Source organism: Phycodurus eques, chromosome 14, assembly GCF_024500275.1.
Source record: "Phycodurus eques isolate BA_2022a chromosome 14, UOR_Pequ_1.1, whole genome shotgun sequence".
Taxonomy (NCBI): Eukaryota; Metazoa; Chordata; class Actinopteri; order Syngnathiformes; family Syngnathidae; genus Phycodurus; species Phycodurus eques.
Window position 1 is genome coordinate 8,989,795 of NC_084538.1, and position 19,839 is coordinate 9,009,633.

General features: G+C 40.0%; 1 protein-coding gene across 1 annotated transcript; it reads left to right on the top strand.

The window, feature by feature from the left end:
- Positions 1 to 3: 3 nt before the first annotated feature.
- On the top strand, positions 4 to 7,862 carry mtfr1l (mitochondrial fission regulator 1-like). Its single transcript, XM_061695533.1, has 8 exons — positions 4 to 219; positions 1,316 to 1,463; positions 1,582 to 1,689; positions 1,754 to 1,863; positions 3,969 to 4,180; positions 4,740 to 5,118; positions 6,936 to 7,085; positions 7,183 to 7,862. Exons 2-7 carry the CDS (start codon positions 1,449 to 1,451, stop codon positions 7,051 to 7,053), a joined length of 942 nt encoding a protein of 313 aa, XP_061551517.1. The 5' UTR covers positions 4 to 219; positions 1,316 to 1,448; the 3' UTR covers positions 7,054 to 7,085; positions 7,183 to 7,862.
- Positions 7,863 to 19,839: the final 11,977 nt, after the last annotated feature.

Consider the following 19,839-nt stretch of genomic DNA (forward strand, 5'->3'; position numbering starts at 1 on the left):
GGAATTAAAAATGAGCCAAAACGTTAAATTATAAGCGTGCTAGCCGGTACCTCTAGGGGCGCCGTGATACAAAATCATCTCAACTCAACACAGTCAGCGGAAATGGACCACCGGCTTCCGGTAATGAACGTCAACACATAACTAACAGTGAAAGACGAAACGGAGAAACTGCGCCTCAAATATAATTCACCACTCCGAACTTCCTAGCTGTCGCTTGCCGTAAGTTCCGTTTTGAGTATTATCTTCGAACTCAAGCGAAGCGTCCATGAAGTCGATGCAGTATTTGAGGGTCACCGCCTGTATGTACTACCGAGGCTAAACTCGGCCTTGCGTGTGTGTGTGTTCGATACAGTTAGTCGCCGGTGCTAATCAATTTAGCGCCGCTGTTTACATTCTCGGTGCACTCACGCACCTTGGTGGTGTTCTTCCTGTTATTCATCGGACTCCCCCCCAAGCTCTGTATTATAACTTTTATACACTGAATTTTTTTTTTTTTTTAGTGTTTGTTTCGGAAAATAGGCAAAAATTTTGATAATTGTTTTCCAAAGTAAAAGCCGATATTTGCAAATATCCATCCATCCATTTTCTTCCGCTTATGCGATGTTTAGTCGCATAGCGGTAGATTTAGCAGGGAAGCCCAGACTTCCCTCTCCCCAACCACTTCCTTCAGCTCTTCTGAGGGCATCCCGAGGCGTTCCCGGGCAAGCCGAGAGACTTGTTGCACCTCTACTGGAGACCAAACAAGTTATATGCAGTAACCGTAGCTTCTCCACAAATAGCAGAAATCTGTGAATAATTGACCCCCCGAAACGTTTGCTTATAGATGCCACAAGATGACGGCAAAGTACTGCTTTTGTCTAAATGAAACTCTTTATCTCATTTCAACATCTGTCGTTGTCGCCAAAGGAATACTGTTACTGAGCACAAAACAGCACATTTTTGGGGAATAATGGAGCATACGCTCCAAAAAGGTCCTTTAAAGTAAATCCGCCAAAAGGCAAATTTACAAATGCCCTACCGCGAATATGCAGGAGTTCATTGTACAAAAGTAAATTTTACAATAGGTTCCCTTTAATGAAACATTGCTCTTAGTACATTTAATTTAAATCAGGCTAGTTAGGAGCCTCAACAAGGTGCATTTTTTATTTTCATAAGGTTAAGTGCTGCAATTCAAGAATCAAGTCATACCTGCCACGTTTTTATTAACAATCAAGTATCTTTAAAACTTGACCCATTTTAATGGTGAATTCCTCTTAAAGCTATTGAGTAAAGCAATGATGTTTCTTTTGTCTCTCCGTTTGTATCTCCCCAACAGATGCTCTGACTAATCTCTAATTTACAACCAGAGAGTTGTCTGATTAACGTGGCATCTGTTCAGTGAACTGCTCAGTCTTGAGCTACTAAGAGCACCAAAGCGCCGGTGCTCCCCAGCAAGCTGAGCCGTCACCATGGAAACCCAAACTGTAAGGCAGCCTTTTTTCAGATCCCGTTTCTCACGTGGTGGTGCTGGCATGTGCATTTTGCACAAGTGGAAGAATTCTGGATGTGCAGAGATTGATTCTTTGTTTTTATTCTTTGCAGGACGTTATTCCTATCTGGCAGAACAAGCCTCATGGATCCACTCGCAGTGTGGTTAGGAGAATAGGCTCCACCCTTCCACTCAAACCCCCACAAAGGGCGTGTTTCCAGGTATTGTGCTCTCATTCTTGAAATGTTGTCATTTTTATGCATTAATTAAACCTGTAATCATCAGGAACTACCAGGCCTGCCTGCTCTTCGCCCTCGGGACGGCCCCATGGTTCCCACCTTGGCTGATATTGCCTGGATTGTTGCAGATGAAGAGGAGACGTATGCCAGAGTGCGGTAAAGACGGATACAGTAATTTATTATCTTTTTCGGATGTAGATTTCAGGCACGACCTGTAAACATGGTACACAGTGCCCTCGATATCGTACTTAATCTAACGCGGCCCCGCTACGTCTCAGAATTTCTTTGTGGAACGTATCTCCTTGTCTCTCACAGAAATCCCTGCTATTTGCAGAAATCTGGAGTTTATAGCAATCTTTTTTTTCCTGGGATTTTACGGTACACTGGTGCCTTGAGATACGAGTTTGATTCGTTCCGTGACCACACTTGGAACTCAAAACACATCTCAAATTATTATTTGCCATAAAAATGAATGGGAATGCCATTAATCTGTTCCAGCATCCCCCCTCAAAAAAATTTTGTTTTTTAATGAGGGAAGATACCACTCTATAATATTGTACTTTATAAAATCAGAGAGTAATAGAACTAGACTATAAAGAATTAAAAAGTTTATCATGATTTAATGCTGCTCTCCAACTCACTCTGCTGCTGCTCCTGGTGTGCTGCCTTAACCATCGGGAGGTAGTATGATACTACATGTAGACACAACCAAAGAATTGTGCTGCTGCCTCTACTACTACTGTAAGATGCTGTAATATTAGTCATTTTTCATAGAGGATAAAGAATATATGCCTGTAAGTATTGTTATATCTGTCTAAATGTGTTGCGCCACCATTTGTGTTTAAATATGCATTGCTTCTAAAGCTGCGACTGTCGATTCTTACCGTTAGCATTTTAGTGGTGTTTTGCTTTGTTTGGTACCATTTAAGCTAAGCACTTTCCTGTGTTAAAGCTGTTTTTGTTAAATACACAATGTGGGCAGTCATTGTTTTATGTTGAGTTTGACAGTAAACTTAAAACTTGGTGTGGCATTAAACAGCTTGGAAATCTTTTTGATTAATTGCTCACTATTTGTCAAACAGTTGGTTATTGTTATGTGAGTTGAATTGAGGTCCACAGCGCTCATATCTCAGGTTTGCGCTCTCAAGTTAAAAGTAAACAGGTCACTCATATCTCAAGGCACCACTTTAATACCTACTTATTGTAATGCCTCGCATGTGGTAAATGAGAGCCAGTCTCAGATGGATTTGTCAGCCGTTTATTGACGTGCAAGAGAATAATAAAACCCAAACACAATGAGCACACACAGGCAGGAGCTGCTGTCGACCACAGCTCGCGCGCAGATACTCACATGCAAACTTGCAGCAGCTTGAGCTGACCGGCCAATCCCCCTCCTCAACGTCACGTGCCACCCCATCAAGTCCTGATTCTTCAAATCCAACACACCGATACTACAATATGTGCTCTTTTGTGTCTAAATACATGTGCAATGTGTTTAAAAAAATATGTTTTATGTTGGAATGTGTTTTAAGAATGTGGCACACGTAAAACTATGTTTAAGGAAAAAAAAAAAGTTTTGTGTGTGGTCTACATATCACAGACTTGTACCTATTGCGCGTGCGTCTGGAACCTATCACTCGCAATAAACTGCCGTATTTTATTATTCCTTGGTGCCTTTCTACTTGTTACTGTTATTTGTTCCTGCCATTTATTAGTTTAAATGAGGTGATGAAGTAAATACAACCAGCTATAGATCCCCTATTTAGTAAATGCTTGCTTTGGGGACTGGTGGTTGCTGTACTTAAAACTCTTCTAAGCCTTATGCACATTAAGGCTGGATTGAATCATAATTCAGATTGTAATCAAAATGACATTCAGAATTTTTGTTTTTGTTTTGCTCTCAAGTAGCACAACTGGCAATTGTATCATGGCACAGTGGAAAAAAATCAGAGAAAAAAACGCTTGAAATCGGATGCCTTCAGATCGGAATGCGGATAAAAATCTGATGTGTATCATGGATGTGCCAATGTGAGTGCAGAGTAAATGCCGAGATTGGATAAACCCGTAAGTTTGACCTTGACGTCATTGAAATCCGCGCGGATCTGTGACGTATACACACCCGTGTACGACACAAACACTAATAAACATTAAAAACATTGCTGTGTTGACCTGCAGTGTACATCCAGCCTAAGTGGAAGAACAGACAGCTATGTGACGACATACTACACAATCTGAAAGCTTAGCTTTTTTTGTCCTTATAGGAGTGACAGTCGCCCTCTGAAACACGAGTGGAGGCCCACGCCGCTCCTGGTGCTACACAGGAACTCGTCGGTGCCCAACTTCCGACGTGAGGGCAAGCGGGTGGAGGGCCTGAAGAAGCCCGGGCTAACTGCGCTCAACCGCACCACCGCTCTGCAGGATGAGCTGGGCAGACTGAGAGCACAGATTGCAAAGATTGTTTCCGGCGATACTGGTTAGTCCATTATAGTTCCTGGAATTGAGGATTGTGATTTAAAAACAGAAATCGGACGTTTCAGCAATTTACATTTCTAAGAACGGTCCTGTAAGTAACATTTTAACACGCTTAATTTTAAAAATAAGTTAACTGCAAAATAAAATAAAACTCACCATACAAGATGCCTTTTAAACATAATGGAGAGGGAACAGGAAGGTGTTTACAAGGAAACTAGTGGAGGTTTTATAGGTATTGTGGAAATTAATAACTGTTTGGTAAGATTGGTCAAATTAATCTATGTATAATTCATATTTAATAAACTGTATTGCTCATGTTGTACTGAGCTGGCAGACCCTGTCTCATGCTGCAGTCAGATTCATTTCTGTCTCGATTCTTATTGCCCTTTTATTCTCGTTTCCCTTTTTTTTTTTTTTTTTTTTTTTTTTTTTAAGCAGCAGTGGCACTCTTCTGTAGTTGCCTCGAAAAAGCAAAACACACTCATGGAGTTAATATCTAGATGCTCACTGACCTCTCCTGAGAGCTAAGGTTTGAAAATGTTTTCCTTTGTTCATTGCAGGCTCCAACCCCTTGACTCCTGACCTGCTCTCCCCCGACGACACCACGATGAGCTTTTCAATGGCGGCCTTTGAGACCGCCCCCTACCAGCCGGCGGCCGCGGCAGCCGCCTCTTTCGTCATTAGCGACGTCACCGAGGAGGACGAAGAGGAGGAGGAAGATGACGACGACAAGGACATGGTGTCCGTGGTCTCAGAGTTGGTCCCTGACCCCCTGCCGACAGTTTCCATGACGGCATCGGCCACCTTCGACCTGGACAGGCCCAGCATGGACTACCGCGAGGCGGAGGAGGACACAGTGTCGCTGTCCAAGTCCACCAGCTTTGCCGACGTTATGGATATACTGAAGGACATGAACCGCATGAAGATGAGCAAAGACAGGTAAACACCGGCTCATAATGATATTTTTAAAATCTTAATTAAAACGTCTTTTAGCATACAGGGGAACCTTACACATATAGTTTTAACGTGAGACACCCCACACATGACAAGGAAAAAAAATTGTCCTGTGTGTGCTTATACAGTGGTGCCTTGAGATACGACCTGTTTTACGTGCTTTTTCGAGATACGAGCCGTCATTCAGATGATTTTTTCGCTTTGACTTCTATGCGCAAACTTGAGATATGAGAGCTGTATGGTGGCAATGAACTCAACTCACTTCACAATAAGTAGTATTTGGTAAATAGTGAACAATTCTTAAAAAAACAACCAACTTAAACTGCCATTCCCAGTTGAAATTTACTGTCAAAGTGTCAAAACATATAGCATTACACGTTGTGTGTTTAAATAAAACAATGAAACAACTGCCTAAAGAAAAAAACTACTTGTATAGCTTAATACTACCATACAATGGCAAATGCTATTGACATGCTAATGATTAGCATCACCATTGATAGTCTATGTGTTAACAAGTATGAGAACACATGTACAGTAGCGGCACCAATACTGGTAATGATAGATTGCTAAAGGCGAGGCAAATTTGAGTATTGTAAAAATTAATTAATCACGATATAATTAAGTAGAATAAAAACACTGCATTTAAGGAAGTGGAAACAGGATTAAATTGCTTTTTAATTTTTACCATTCCCAACGGTCATACAAGCATAAAAAGAAGGTAACCCCTGCATAATGGAATAAAATAAAATTACTTATCCATTGATGCATGACAGAGACATACACATCATTTTAGGAAGTGGAAACGGAGGAGCTGCTACATGTGATAATGACTTTGTGTGACACACTTTTTACTGTTCTTAACTGTCATGCATGTGTAAAAAGAAGTCAACCGCTCAGAAGTGTATGTCCGCTATATCGCAGTTTAATCTTCATAACCTCGCTATATCACGTTTTTTTTAAGCAATCTTTTTTTAATGGGTTTCAACAGAATAATTTGAATTTTGCCCCATGTGTGAAAGGAGAGCCACAGTTGACGATAGACTTTTTCAGCCATTTATTGAACGCCTGGAGAACAGTTACACGCAATAATTTGCAGCAAATAATAAATTTCTCACTTCAGTCAGGCAAGATTCCTAAAGGTCTTAATGTAGCTGCCATTAAGCCTCTTCTAAAAAATAGAATGTTGGACGCTTCCATGTTATCAAGCTATAGACCCATCTCAACTCTCCCATTGATATCCAAGATTGTTGAGAAAGTTATTTTTAATCAACTCAGCAATTTCTTGAGCTTAAATTTACTTTTTGACACATTTCCATCAGGTTTCTGAACTCATCACAGTACAGAATCAGCTCTTACCAAAGTGCTAAATTATATAAGCTTGAACACTGACTCGGGAAAGGTGTCAATTCTGGATCTCAGTGCGGCTTTTGATAAGGTGGATCATAACATACTGCTGAACACGTTGGAAATGTGGGCAGGACTAAATGGAACAGTCCTTAAATGGTTCAGGTCCTACCTGGAGGAAAGGAGTTATTTTGTAACCATTGGTAGTGTTCCATCTCATCGAATGGCAATGACCTAAGGGATCTCTCAAGGCTCAGCTCTTGGACCCCTCCTGTTCAGCCTGTATATGCTATGCCACATTGACACTTAACATAACTAACTCTACATTGTTCTTTTATGATGTTGACTTCTTGTCTCTGTAGCCATATTGTACTAACCTGCTTTCATAGTAAATAGGTTCCCTGTTTTTGGTTCTATGGCCTCACAGTTTTTTTTTTTTTTTTTTTAATCAACGTCAGGTATAACAGAGGCTGTACGTCCTTGAGAGAAGAGGACTCGGCCTCTCTGATCTCCGAAGCTCTGAGGAAAAAGTTTGTCCTGAAGGAAGAAGACAGCGTTGCCGTGATGCGGAAGTAGCTCATCCTCGCTTGCTGGTCCTGCTACTCCATGTAAGTTAGAATGCGTTTTCATCCATGTAATGATAACATCAAAGTTGTCTACATCTTAAATGTTTTATTTTTTTTTTCTCTCTCTGGTTATTTTTAGGCCTTTTCCCATGAACTGTCATGGACTGCAACCTTGCTCCTCAGACCTTAATGCAGTAGCTGCCTGCTGCCAGTTGGTAAACAAATCTGTATCACACAGTCTATTTCTCGCTCCAGTTTTCAGAACAATGGCTCAACAGACTGTTTCAAGTGACCAGTGGCAACTTTTAGGAGCACTTTTTACCCATCCAGCATTGAAAAGGGGGGTTTTAAATTGGAAATGTACCCAGTTCTGTATTATACTTGAAAATGTTTGCGAGTATACACACAAATTCTCTTTTGTTGTCAGATGGTTAGAAACATGAGAGAGGCTATCATCAGGTTTAAAATAAGTGTGTACATTTAGCCTATATTCTCTAAAGCAGGGGTGGGGAACCTGTGAGCCACATAGAACCCCCCTAGACTGAGCGGTTCTCCAACGGTCCAATTTGTGAGCTGCATCCAGCAATTTGCAATCAATTATGTTGTATAATTTTTTAAAATGTCCTCACCTCCATCAGTTCCATATGCCCCAATAAAACAAACTACTTCTCCCTTCCTAAAGATTTCAATGTTAAGTGGTGCTAAAGCCAAACTGGCAACATTAGGAAAATATAAAAAGAGTGAAACATTAAAAAAAAAAGATCATCCAAGGTTTTTGGGGTACACGTAGTTAAAGTATGGTTACATTTTCAATGAAGTTAGGATTATGAGGGAGGTCCTTGGAAAGATTTCTCACGACACCAAAAAGGTTGAGAATCCATGCTTGAAATTTCACGAACCCAGAAAGGCTGAGAACCCCTGCTGAGAACACCTGCGCTTGAAAATGTGATGATTCAAAATAAATCTCACAAGACCTGATATATTAAAATATCCCAAATACATGATAATTGCGTCATTCTTTCATACATTTATTAAACTGAATTGGCCCCTGATAGGAAAACAGTTCCCCACCCCTGAACTAAAAAGTGTGTGAGATGCTTTGTATGATCCAAGCTGGTGGCAGCCTTGTGAAGCAGACTGGGAATTCCTGATTAAGCAAAGGAAATTGAGCTTTGTGTGTGTTTTACATTACTTTGTACAGGAACCCTTGAGTTGTGACTATGAATATTCCTGGTGACGCCTTACCGCACATCTGTTGCCCACTCAGATGGCTGATTTTATTCACCCCCACCCCCGATTGTGCCACATCTTTGTTTTATCAGCCCATCCCTTATTGCTTAACATTTTGTGTTATTTGTTAAAATCTATTTAGCATGTTGTTTTTCACACCAAGTTATGTGTTGGAATAACCCCCTCACAAAAAGCTTGCTGTTATGCCACTTTTACTTCATCATGCATCTTTTTTTTGTTAAGTTTCTCACTTTTAAAAGATGGTGATTATTATTGTTAAAATTGTCATTTCACAGCATCCTGACAGGTTAGCATTTACCTCAGTTTCTCACCATTGAACCTCTTTGTTGGGTTGAACACACCACTTCCACATTGTATTATTATTATTATTTTTTTGTCATGTATGGATTTGTAAATAAAGATGGACAGATGTTTTGAAACATAATCGTTTAGTCTTTGACTAGCTGCATCAATATAATGGTGCATCACTTGCCAATAGTGTGTGTCATTTACAGTGTTCACTTACCAGTTTTTTTTTTTTGTAATGTATTTTTAGTAAGAAAAAATGGCCCTGTACAGTATTGTACTTTATAAAACTAGACAGTAAAAACAAATACAATGTAAAAAATTAAACGGTTTGTGCATCATGATTTCACACTTACATGCTTTATATTTCAAAGGATGTTGTGCTTCTCCTGGTGTGAGAGCATTGGCCACCAGGGGGCAGTACAATATATATAGACATAGTACACAGATTTAATGTCCGTCACAACTAACCTGCAATAATATTAGTTTTCCGCAGCGGATAAAGAATATATGCCTGTGAGTATTGTATGCTCTTATCTGAATGGGTTGCTACCATGTGTGTGTTCGAACATGTTGAACAAACTCCATAACTTCTGCAGTAACAATGCTAGCTTAGTTAGCCCATCCATTGCGTTTCTGATTATGTGTTAGCATTAAGCTAGTGCACCTTTGTAAGGACAAATTATGTTTTATAATAAACAGCTTGAAGAAAGCACTTTGCCTCCCTTTTTGATGTCAATCTCAAATTCATTGTGGTGATGTATAAAGGCAAAATTACTTAGCGTGCAGATTTCACCACAAGGAGGCAGAGGAGCTCACTTAAACAACTGAAAGTAGGATTTGTTAATCACAGTAATCTCAAACATTATTTTTGTACATTCTGGCCCATTCCACCCCCTTTTTTTTTTCTTAAATGAAGCTGCTTCTAAGTGAGCCACAGTCTATTTCTGAGAGAGTCCTTGGCCTAGTTCACCTCCACCATGACATTCTCCTGAATTTAGGCCCTGGTAAATGTCTAGGGCTCCGTAAATATAGACCTGTTCGACAGGTGTTTTTTGTTTTTTTGTTTTTCCTCATGTACCTCTGTATTACTTGTACATCATGTAGGTTGGGTTCATGATTGTGTCTTCCCCCTAATTGTTTTACCTGTATTAAATTTTCCACCTATTTAAATTGCCAAACTTGCGTTGATTAACATCACTTTCTTTTTTCACCACCTGTGTGGCTTAACCCGCCAGTGTTGATTACCTAACTAGTGTGTCGTTGCTGTTTTCCTTACCTGTGTTAGTTTTTACATCCATGCCAATGATTAACCCTACTGTATTTTCCACACCCGATTAAATTTCTTTCTAGTTTTGACATGTGCCAATTAATTTACCCATGTTGATTTCCCCCACCAGATTCAATTGTTTTACGTGAGGATTTTCTCACCTTTGTCAGTTGGGTCAGCTGTGTTGATTACCTCACCGCTTTCAATTGCGCTACCTCTTTCGATTGTTCCCACCTGTTTCAAATTGTCTTCACCTGTGTTGATTACCTTACCCGTTTCAGTTACTCTAGCTCTATTGGTTACACAACATTTTGATTACCTCGGCATTTCACTGTGGATTTTTTATTTTTTTTTGCCACCTGTTTCCATTGACCTCACTATGCTCATTCTCCCACTGGTCTTGATTGTTTATCCTTACCTCACCAATGTGTCATTTGTCATCACCTGTGTTCATTAGCTTACCTGTGTCAATTGCCTTAACCGTGTTGATTTTCCCACTTGTTTTGACTGTTCTACGTGTGTGTGTTGATTACCTCTCCTATTTCGAGTGTTCTATCTGTAACCTGTTTCGATTACCTTCAGTTGTGTCGATGACTTCATGAAGGGGTCAGTTGCCATAAGCGGTGTCGATTACACTACTAGTTTCAAGTAGGCCCACCTTACCTTTTGATATATACTTCTCCTGTGTTGGTTAGAGATTATGTCCTCATTTGTTCTTGTTTTTTGTTTGCTTATATGCTTCAACTCTTTCCCTTTTTGGCCAAGACATTGTGATTTTTATTTTTTTATTTTATTTTTTTTAAACTGATTTAACTGCCGAAACATGTTAAGCACCGCTGTGGTGACCATTCATCATTCTCGGCTACAGCTGTGCTGAAACAAAACTAGGGGAAGTCAAACCATTCTAGCAGCTGTCGTTTGCAGACTGCAGGTGTTGTCACAGTTAATAGTCTTTAACATGTCGCATCCTCCCAGCGAGTGACTGGAAATAGCTTGGCTCTTGGGTCACATTTCCCAACATTGGTTATTTTTCCAGTCTGAAACAAGTGTCTGAAAACAGCCAAATGAAAGAGAATATTTTAAATGAAAATGTGAAATGTCTTCTGCTTGCTTTTTAAAAAAATTTTCCCCCCATGCCAGATTGTGACTCACATTTCCTGGATGAGTAACCTTCCACTTTGGAAAAAAGGCAAAGCAAATACCAGAGCAGATTGCTCTGATGATCCAACAAGTGTGCAGTAGCTGCATATGAGAGTAGTGGTAACATGATCACCTGTATCTGTATAATTGTTCCATTTTTAAAATCTCCTCTGTTATGCATTTTCTTCCACAATTTAAAACATTCTGCAAGTGTCTTAACATTGCTGTCCCTTTTGAAATACACTACACTCGTAAAGTAAGGGAAATTGGGCTTCGGTGAAATTCCAGGATGAACTTAAAATGCACTTTAACCTTTCTAGGTGAACTTAATTTGACCTCCTCTAAACATTTGAATGTACCTTTTGCACAACTTCTCTAACAAGAAACCGAAGAGCATAATTCACAACAGGTGTTGATCTATGAGTCGTCTAATACATTTCCTAGTTCAATTAGTATTGGTATTTAAACAGTCCTCTCATTTTGACATCATTGGACCAAGACGACACCTAACATTTGATCAACACGACCCTCATTGCTGCAAGGCTTCAAACAGGATGTTCTCAGAGGGAAGTGGCCAATGAGCTCAGAGTGTCACAGAGAGACTGGAAGAGTCACAGAAAGGCATATAAGTGGATGGCCTTGGAAAAAGCTAAGCCAACACTGTAGCTGATTCCCAATATGGAGCGTAAAAGTGGACCAATCAGTGGTAAGCCATGCAGGATTTAATTATGCATCTGCTAGATACAATTGTGTGTTGAACAAAGCGACCTTATGTCAGCCAAGCTGCAACAGTTCCCCTTCCATATCATTAGAGCAGCATACAATACTGTACAGGCCTTAAGTTCCACGAACAGCTGCACATTTCACCTAATTTTGACTTAGAAAATGACAAAAGTGTATGCAAGCAGGCAGCTGTTATGAGTCATAAGTGTTAGATTTGTGTCTTGATGATGTGGGTGGACGCGTGGGTGACATCTGGGAGAGAGTAGGTGATTAGGGCACAACGCCTGTCTTCCCCCAGACCTTTGTCTTCCACTCTGCGTCAACTTAAATTAAATGGCCGTTGCTATGATACGACAGGGGCGATGACAATCAAACTGAGAAAGAAAAAAAAAAAAAGAAGGAGAAAACAATATTTTGGCATTGAGATACATTGCATGTGGCTTTTTAAGCCCTCTGGGCTGGCCATTTGTGTTCACCTTGCTTTTTTTTGGGTTTAAGAAATATATATATATATATATATTTTAAATTATTTTAGCTGTGCTAAAGCCAGTGTAATGAAACTTCCCAAGAGTAAACTTTGTCTGATTTTGTCATTCCCAACTTCATCACGTAAAATATTTTAACACTATACTGTTACTATAGAAAATATAATTTTTCAGGTTATTTTACAACCTGTGCACTGTGCCAACAACCTGCAATTTGAAGGTTATGAAATCAAAATTAATGGAATTGTTACACTAATGACAAGAACTGGTGTTAGTTCAATTTTACACAGTAAAAGAAGAAACAAAAAAGCAACAACAACAAAAAATATTTGAAAATTACAGACTAATTTCCACGTGGCCAAAGATGGCCACAAACAAGCTGAAAGAGTACTAAAATCGAGCAAGGTCTGAGGGTGAACCCTTACATACTGTACAGGTCAAATTTAACCCGTTTTGCCATTTGAAAGCAAAATAAACGTAGGCAGCCAAAATATGATGAGTTCACCTAAAGGGACACAAAATACAAAAAAAAAAATAGAATACTTAACAATGTCATTCTTATAGTGCTACAGCAGGGGTCACCAACATGATGCCAACTAGGTAGCCCCCATGACCACATGGGAAGCCCGTAGGCCTAGCCGCTCGCCCCAAAGAGCCTGGGTTCTGTTTTGGGTTTCTTCCATAGAGGGAGTTTTTCTTCACCTCGATTGCCAAGTGCATGTGCATGTGGGATTCAGTTGGTTTTCTTACATACCTGGACATGATGTATAAGGAGTGTGGTTCTTAACCTACTCAATGTTTTCAAAGTGCCTTGAGATAACCGCTGTTGTGAATTGGTGCTTTATAAATATTTTAATTGACTTGACTTAAAGTGTAGCTCATGGACCTGTTCTAAAAATAGCTCACCACTGATGGGGCATTGTGATCCCAGGAACGTTGTAGAAGTGATCATTTGAAAATGCGGACTTTTGCAGAAATTTATAGAAATGGGACTATTCCTGTTGTGATATGGCTGTTGTACCCATTGTTCTCTTGTCCTTTTTTACTTGACTTAAACGTGTTGCATCTTGATATTTATCTGTTTCCTACCTTGTTAAATCCGTGTTCTATACTCGAGCCTATCCCAGCTATCTTCGGGCGAGAGGAGGGGTACACCCTGAACTTGTCGCCAGTCAATCGCAGGGCACATAGAAACAAACAGCCATTCATGCACACATTCACACCTAAGGGCAATTTAGAGTCTTCAATCAACCTACCATGCATGTTTTTGGGATGTGGGAGGAAACCGGAGTGCCCAGAGAAAACCCACGCAGGCATGGGGAGAACATGCAAATTCCACACAGGGGGCTGGGATTTGAACCCCCGGTCCTCAGAACTGTGAGGCAGATGTGCTAACCAGTTAAACACCGTGCCGCTGACACCACCACAATGAATTTTAAATTAAACAATCAACGTATTTGAAGTGTGGACTTGTCTTGAAGAGATTTCACTAAATATGCAGTAGGTATAACGTTATCAATTTAGGAGCTACCTGCACTCTTAACATAACCATCATTTTTCATAATAGAATGAAAATAAAGGATCAACTTAATAAAATTCTAACTAGCTGGCAGGCACATTAACTATTTTTCCATGTAAGACATTTAAATGGCCATTTGTTGCTTGGCAGAATTGACATTGCACCATTTTTGTGTGTGGCCCCAATCCAAATCTCATTCATGATCTGCCAAACTGCTGCCTCTTGTCAAGTGAGTTGAGTTCACTGCCTCGATCTCATATTTCATATTTCAAAACACGTGCCATGCCACTAATGCAAAATCACCACTGTGAAAATTCCTTGTACAAAATTACATACCACAATGTTCAAAGGTTGTGAGTTGACACAGCTTCATCTCTTTAACTGACTTGAATTCTGCTGCTCATTATCTGTTTTTGTTGACCCTTTTAAATGTGATTTACAATGTGTTTGAATGTCATTTAACGTAACTCACATTCATATACACACAAACACACCAGCCTCTCATTACTTTGTCATGTACCCTGCAGAGACTATTCCTAGGACAGCACATATTAAGACCGCCTAATTAGCTTTGGTTCTTAGGGAATCCATTTGCCCACCGCGGTAACAGATGCTGTGGAAGTATGTGTGTGTGTGTGTGTGTGTGTGTGTGTATAATGTCAAGCTGGTAATTGGCACACTTTTAGATGACAGGGATTAAAGGGCTATTTCAACCATTTAAGAGAACGTGACATTTAATATTCCCTCTTTCATTTGACGCGATAAGAGAGGTTGACAATCCAGTTTATCACTATTGTGATAAATCCAAATAGGGATACTGTAAGTGAATGGGAAGTCCAAGAATAGTCGTCTGATCTGATGTGCGTGTCCAGAATGAGATAAAACGTGGAGTTTGGCAACATGCGAGTGTGACAACATTTTAGCGGGGATTTCATCACAATCTGTTGCAAGTAGCTCAATGCTTCCAAAAATGACGGGACTGACTTGTGAACCTCTAAAGTCGAACACAATCCCTACTGTCTCTTTTCAAATCTCACAAACAAGCCAAAAAAAAAAAAAAAGCAAACGACATTTTAACCCTTCGATGCTTGCGGAACAGAGTTCCAGTGACTTGTCTCACACCATACGATGAAATTTTTGTCATACACCATAATGGTCTATATATTTTAAATTAATGTCATAAAAAGCCGAAGAAAAACCAAAAAGGCATGCTCAAAGTTAATCGTTTGATACTCACTGAATTGAAGTCTCATAACTAATGTCTCATGCACTGTATGTTGACATTTGTATGCATGATTGATAATGATAATAATAATATTAACTGCTCCATAATTCGCTCCACCTAGACTAAAGCCCCAGTTCCATCTGAATAGAAACAGCCGCAAAGCATGATGTTGTCACCGCCATGCTTCACGTATGGTGTTCTTTTGGTGATGAGCAATGTTGTGATTCCGCCAAACATACCGTTTGGAATTATAGGCAACATTTTTTTTTTTTTTTTTTTTTGCAAATTTTGTTCGGCTTGGCTGTTGTTTTTTTTGGTAAGGTAAGTTTTTCTTGCCACCCTATCCCATAGCCCAGACATATGAAGAAAATGGGAGATTGCTGTCACATGTACCAAACAACTAGCTGTTTGCCAGAAATTACTGCAGCTCCTTCAGTCTTCCTGTGGGCCTCTTGGCAGCCTCCCTGACCAATTTTCTTTTCGTCTTTCCATCAATTTTGGCACCAGTTATTGGTAATGTCACTATTGTACCACTGTATTCCATGATATATTTAATGCCCTGGAAATTATGTTGTACTCCTCTCCTGACTGATACTTTTAATCAATCCCTCTCATGTTGTGGAAGCCCTCTGTGGACCATGGCTTGTGCTGTGTGATGTGACGACAAAACTGTTAGAAACAGCATACTAGAACGGCTGAACTCAAATCAGAGGCACATCAAATGTTGTCAGGTGTGTGCTGATTTCCATTGAACATGAATTTGAATGTGATTGGTTAACCCTGAGCATAGCCACATTCCTAGTTATAAGAGGTTCTGCGCACTTTACCACATTATCTCAGTTATTTATTTTTACTTTCCCTCTCTATTTTTTCCCCCTATTGAGTTGTACAGATTATAGGTCATATTAACAGAGGAAAAAGTTTTGAATTGATTTATCTTGGTCTCATTGTTCTTATACTCCAAAAACCTTGATTTTGAATCGGGGTGTGTAGACTTTTTATATCCACGGTAAAAGCCATAGAAAAACTGAAACGCTTTGAGTTATTCCTTTGAAACCAACATAGTTTTGTGTTCCCTTAAACAGCTGCTAATTGTAATGATTTCTACACTTGTTTTGACATCTGGAGGAGTCCAAAAATAGCTGGCACTGTGACGTGGGTGTTAGCGCAACACAACAATGTGTGCAGAAGCAGTTAAATATTCAGAGTGTCGCTCTCGGAAAACAAGCGATCGATGCATTATGCACACAAGCTTCCCGTAAAATACAAGACGTCATCAGCGTGGATACAAATGTCAATCAAAGCAGTCGCATAGAACTCTTTTCCCATGCGAGCACGTCCCCCTGTTTGCATGTTTCATCCTCATCATGATATTCCCTTTGAGACAATCTGACCACACGTTTCACAGGGAACATTTTTGCACTTCTGGGATATTTTTTTTCTACGAAAAGTCGCTGTTGTTTTTCCACTCATAATGTCCAATACGGTACAGGTCTCTGTGCACTAACACAGGGACTGTAGAAATAGCATCGTTGTGATGAAACCCTCCAATTGGAATAATTAACCCCCTGTTGCTGCGGACCTCTTTTATTTATTTATTTATTTATTTATTTATTTTTTTTGCATTGCCAACTAATTTTCAAGGGATGTTGCTAAAGGCAACGGGCAAAATGCTCAAGGCAAGTTTTTATTCAGATTGATTTTACACAGACATACTTTGAATTATGAAATAAATTTTCTCTGTTGAACTGTATTGAAATGCCATTAATCTGTTCCAGCCCACCACAATTTTTTTCATTACTTGCTTTCAATAGAGAAAAAACTCCAATGTATTCTGAAATATAAATATAAAAACAAATCATAATTGAAACGAATGTGAAGAAATAAACTGGTTTTATAAAGTGTAATTAAGTCACACAGACACACAGTGGTACACACGCTACCGCCACGCAAACATTCATCCAACAGTGACTCACCCGATGTGTTTTTTTCCGCCTGGCGAGTAGCTTGCGTGTTGATTGCTTCCATGTTGCTTCCATGTGGTGGCCATGATGACGACTTACGCGCAACTCCCTTCTGTCACATTTTTCCTTTGCATGTTGCCAGAGGTGGCAAAAGTCTCACACTCTACTTTAATGGAAATACAGATATTGTTGTTAAAAAATAAAATTAAAAAAAATTAGGGAGGTGGGTAGGCTACTGTTTCAACTCCTGTACCTCAGTAAAAACAAACAAAAACAAAAACCAGAGAGAAATGTACTTCTACGGAGCCCCTAAAGGGACCTGAAAAAAAAAAGAAACTTGTTTCTCATTCGAACGAGAAAGTTTCTCGTTATAATGAAAGTCATTACAATGAGAAACCTCTACCCGTGAGTGCTAGCTTATTTAGTACCTGCTAGCGGTAGCTTCCTGCGTTCGGGCAGCTGTACAGTAGCTTATTTACAACTTGCTTCCAGCGCATGTCAGCTGAGAGAATGGCAACAGAAGAGGACTTGCTCTCTTTCCTCAAAACAAGAAATATACCTGATAGTGTCATCGACCAACTAAAAGAAAATAAGGTGAGTATAAATGTAAACTTTCATCACATGAATATAGCAGTATAGGCTATAGAATAGCTGAGCCATATGTACTAGTGTGTGTATGTGTGTGTGTGTGTAAATAAGCTACCACTCACAGCCGGACAGACATTGTAATGAGAAACTTTCTCATTCGAATGAGAAACTTTCTCATTACAATGAGAAACACCTTTAATTTTTATTTTTTTCCCATGTCCCTTTCGGGGCTCCGTACGGGCCAAAGTCGTAACTAATATGAAAATATTGCTTTGGTGGCCTCTTAGTTACAAACAGTGAAGGGAGGTGTTTCATGTATTCACACCATAGCCTAATCTAATATGTAAAAGTTATTTGCCTTTCTTGTTGCAATTACAGTCCTTTTTTGGGTGTCAATTTCTCTGGGATTTTCGCTGCAGGTCTCAGTCCATACCCCCCCACGAATAGCGGGGATTCACTGCCTCTCTTTTGGGATAAACGTATAGTTGATGACTGTTTCCTCTTACGTTTTTGAGCACCTTGAGAGACTTTTCGTGGGAGAGAAGCCCTCCCGATAAGAAACGGAAGCTGAGCAGCCAGTGCTCAGTTGGCTCGTCGGGTGCGTGTTGGTGGGTGTTTGCATCCCCGTCAGACTGTGGAGGCTGCAGTCTGGCGCTTTCTTCCTCCATCCCACAATGCAACTTCAAGGAAATGGCATCACAGGGGTGGGGCTAGGGGAGATGTCTCACAAGATACACTGGTGAAATTTCATTGAATGGAATATTTAGTATTTACTACTACATACTGTATGTATATTCCAATACAACAGACAGTATATCAGGCGTACCATTTCGTATTGCAGCGGATCATACCATACCATACCATACCATATTTCATACCGTACCATACGATATTATATCATATTACTGTACATCATATTATTTCATATCGTACCACGTTATACCATAATAATTTCTATATGCCATAATCATGTTACGCCTAATCATACTATACAATTTCATACCTTAGAGGGCTTGCAGTTAAAAAACAACAACAGTTTTTGTCATATATGTTAAAACTTTATGACCTGGCAGTATAATATTATTAAAATGATCTTTTGAAAAATACCCATCTAACGCCTATAATTTAATTTAAATGATCATTTTACAACTGGTGATGGCAACAGTGGCCCATCAAAGAGTGAAGCGACAGGACGTGTGACTGTATCAATCATTTGCATACGCCCACCGTGCAATTACAAGGATGTACGGCAGCCTCTTGCAGCGTAAACTATTACAGTTTCTTGGTTAGCAACAAAAGTTAAAAAGAAGAACAGCTCTCCACTTCAAATCAAGGGTGAATATATATAAGGGTGTTATATGTCAGATAGGCTGCACGGATGGCTGCATGACTGAGCTTGAAAAACGACCGCGTTTTCTACGCTACCGTTCTCACTGAGTCGTTAGGTAAGTTGCTCATCTCTCTTATATTTTGAATTGATTGTAGATTCTAAAAGATACAACATTCAACCGGTGACCTTTTCGTTTAACGTTGCATGGTCATCGCCGACTCTGAGAGGCACTGAGGCTACCAGGCGGGCACGACGCAGCAGTCCTTTGCTCCAGGTTAATTCCAGAGCGCAATTCCACTAAAATGCATTCTGAGGCAGCCAGGGGACCATGACACACCAGTATCTTCCTGGATCTTTTTTGTTGTCCAGGTTTAGTGAGCTGGGGGCGTTTCTTTGGGCAGAGACGGGAGGGGGAGGGGCCAAGGGTGGGGTTGGTTTACTGAAATTAGGCTGCATTCAGATATTACTAGTACTTTGAAAACTGCATATTTGCAGATAAGATGTCGCCTATCCCAGTTTACAGGACGGGACACCAGTCAATCGTAGGGCACATATAAATCCAACTATTCACACTCACATTCATCACTTCAGGCAAAGAGCAAATGGGCAGATGTGAGCCAAAACCACTACGGGGCTGAGGATGGTGCAGGAAGGGGAAAATCAGCCGCATTAAGAAACTTCTTCCAAAACCAGCACAATCATAATTATGAGAAACAAATTCATACACTTTTATTCCACATTTAAATCACTCCTCTGTATTTAATATAAACTTATAATTAAAAAAACAATTGCTCCGATGCAAACACTATCAAAAAAATACTCTGATGTTGTCTGGGAGCATAATTCAGTGCATGAAAGAGAGATCCTCTCTCTCTCTCTCTCTCTCTCTCTCTCTCTCTCTCTCTCTCTCTCTCTCTCTCTCTCCCTCCCTCCCTCCTTCACTCCCTCCCTCCCTCCCTAACTCCCTCCCTTCCTCCCTCCAGCGCATAGTGGAGCACAAGCATGCTTGTGGAGTC

Bases quoted from the DNA above. Each gene is read 5' to 3' on its own strand.
- mtfr1l (XM_061695533.1), top strand. The intron at 1,864-3,968 runs GTAAAGACGGAT...TTGTCCTTATAG, and splicing joins GAGACGTATGCCAGAGTGCG to GAGTGACAGTCGCCCTCTGA. The intron at 5,119-6,935 runs GTAAACACCGGC...AATCAACGTCAG, and splicing joins ATGAAGATGAGCAAAGACAG to GTATAACAGAGGCTGTACGT.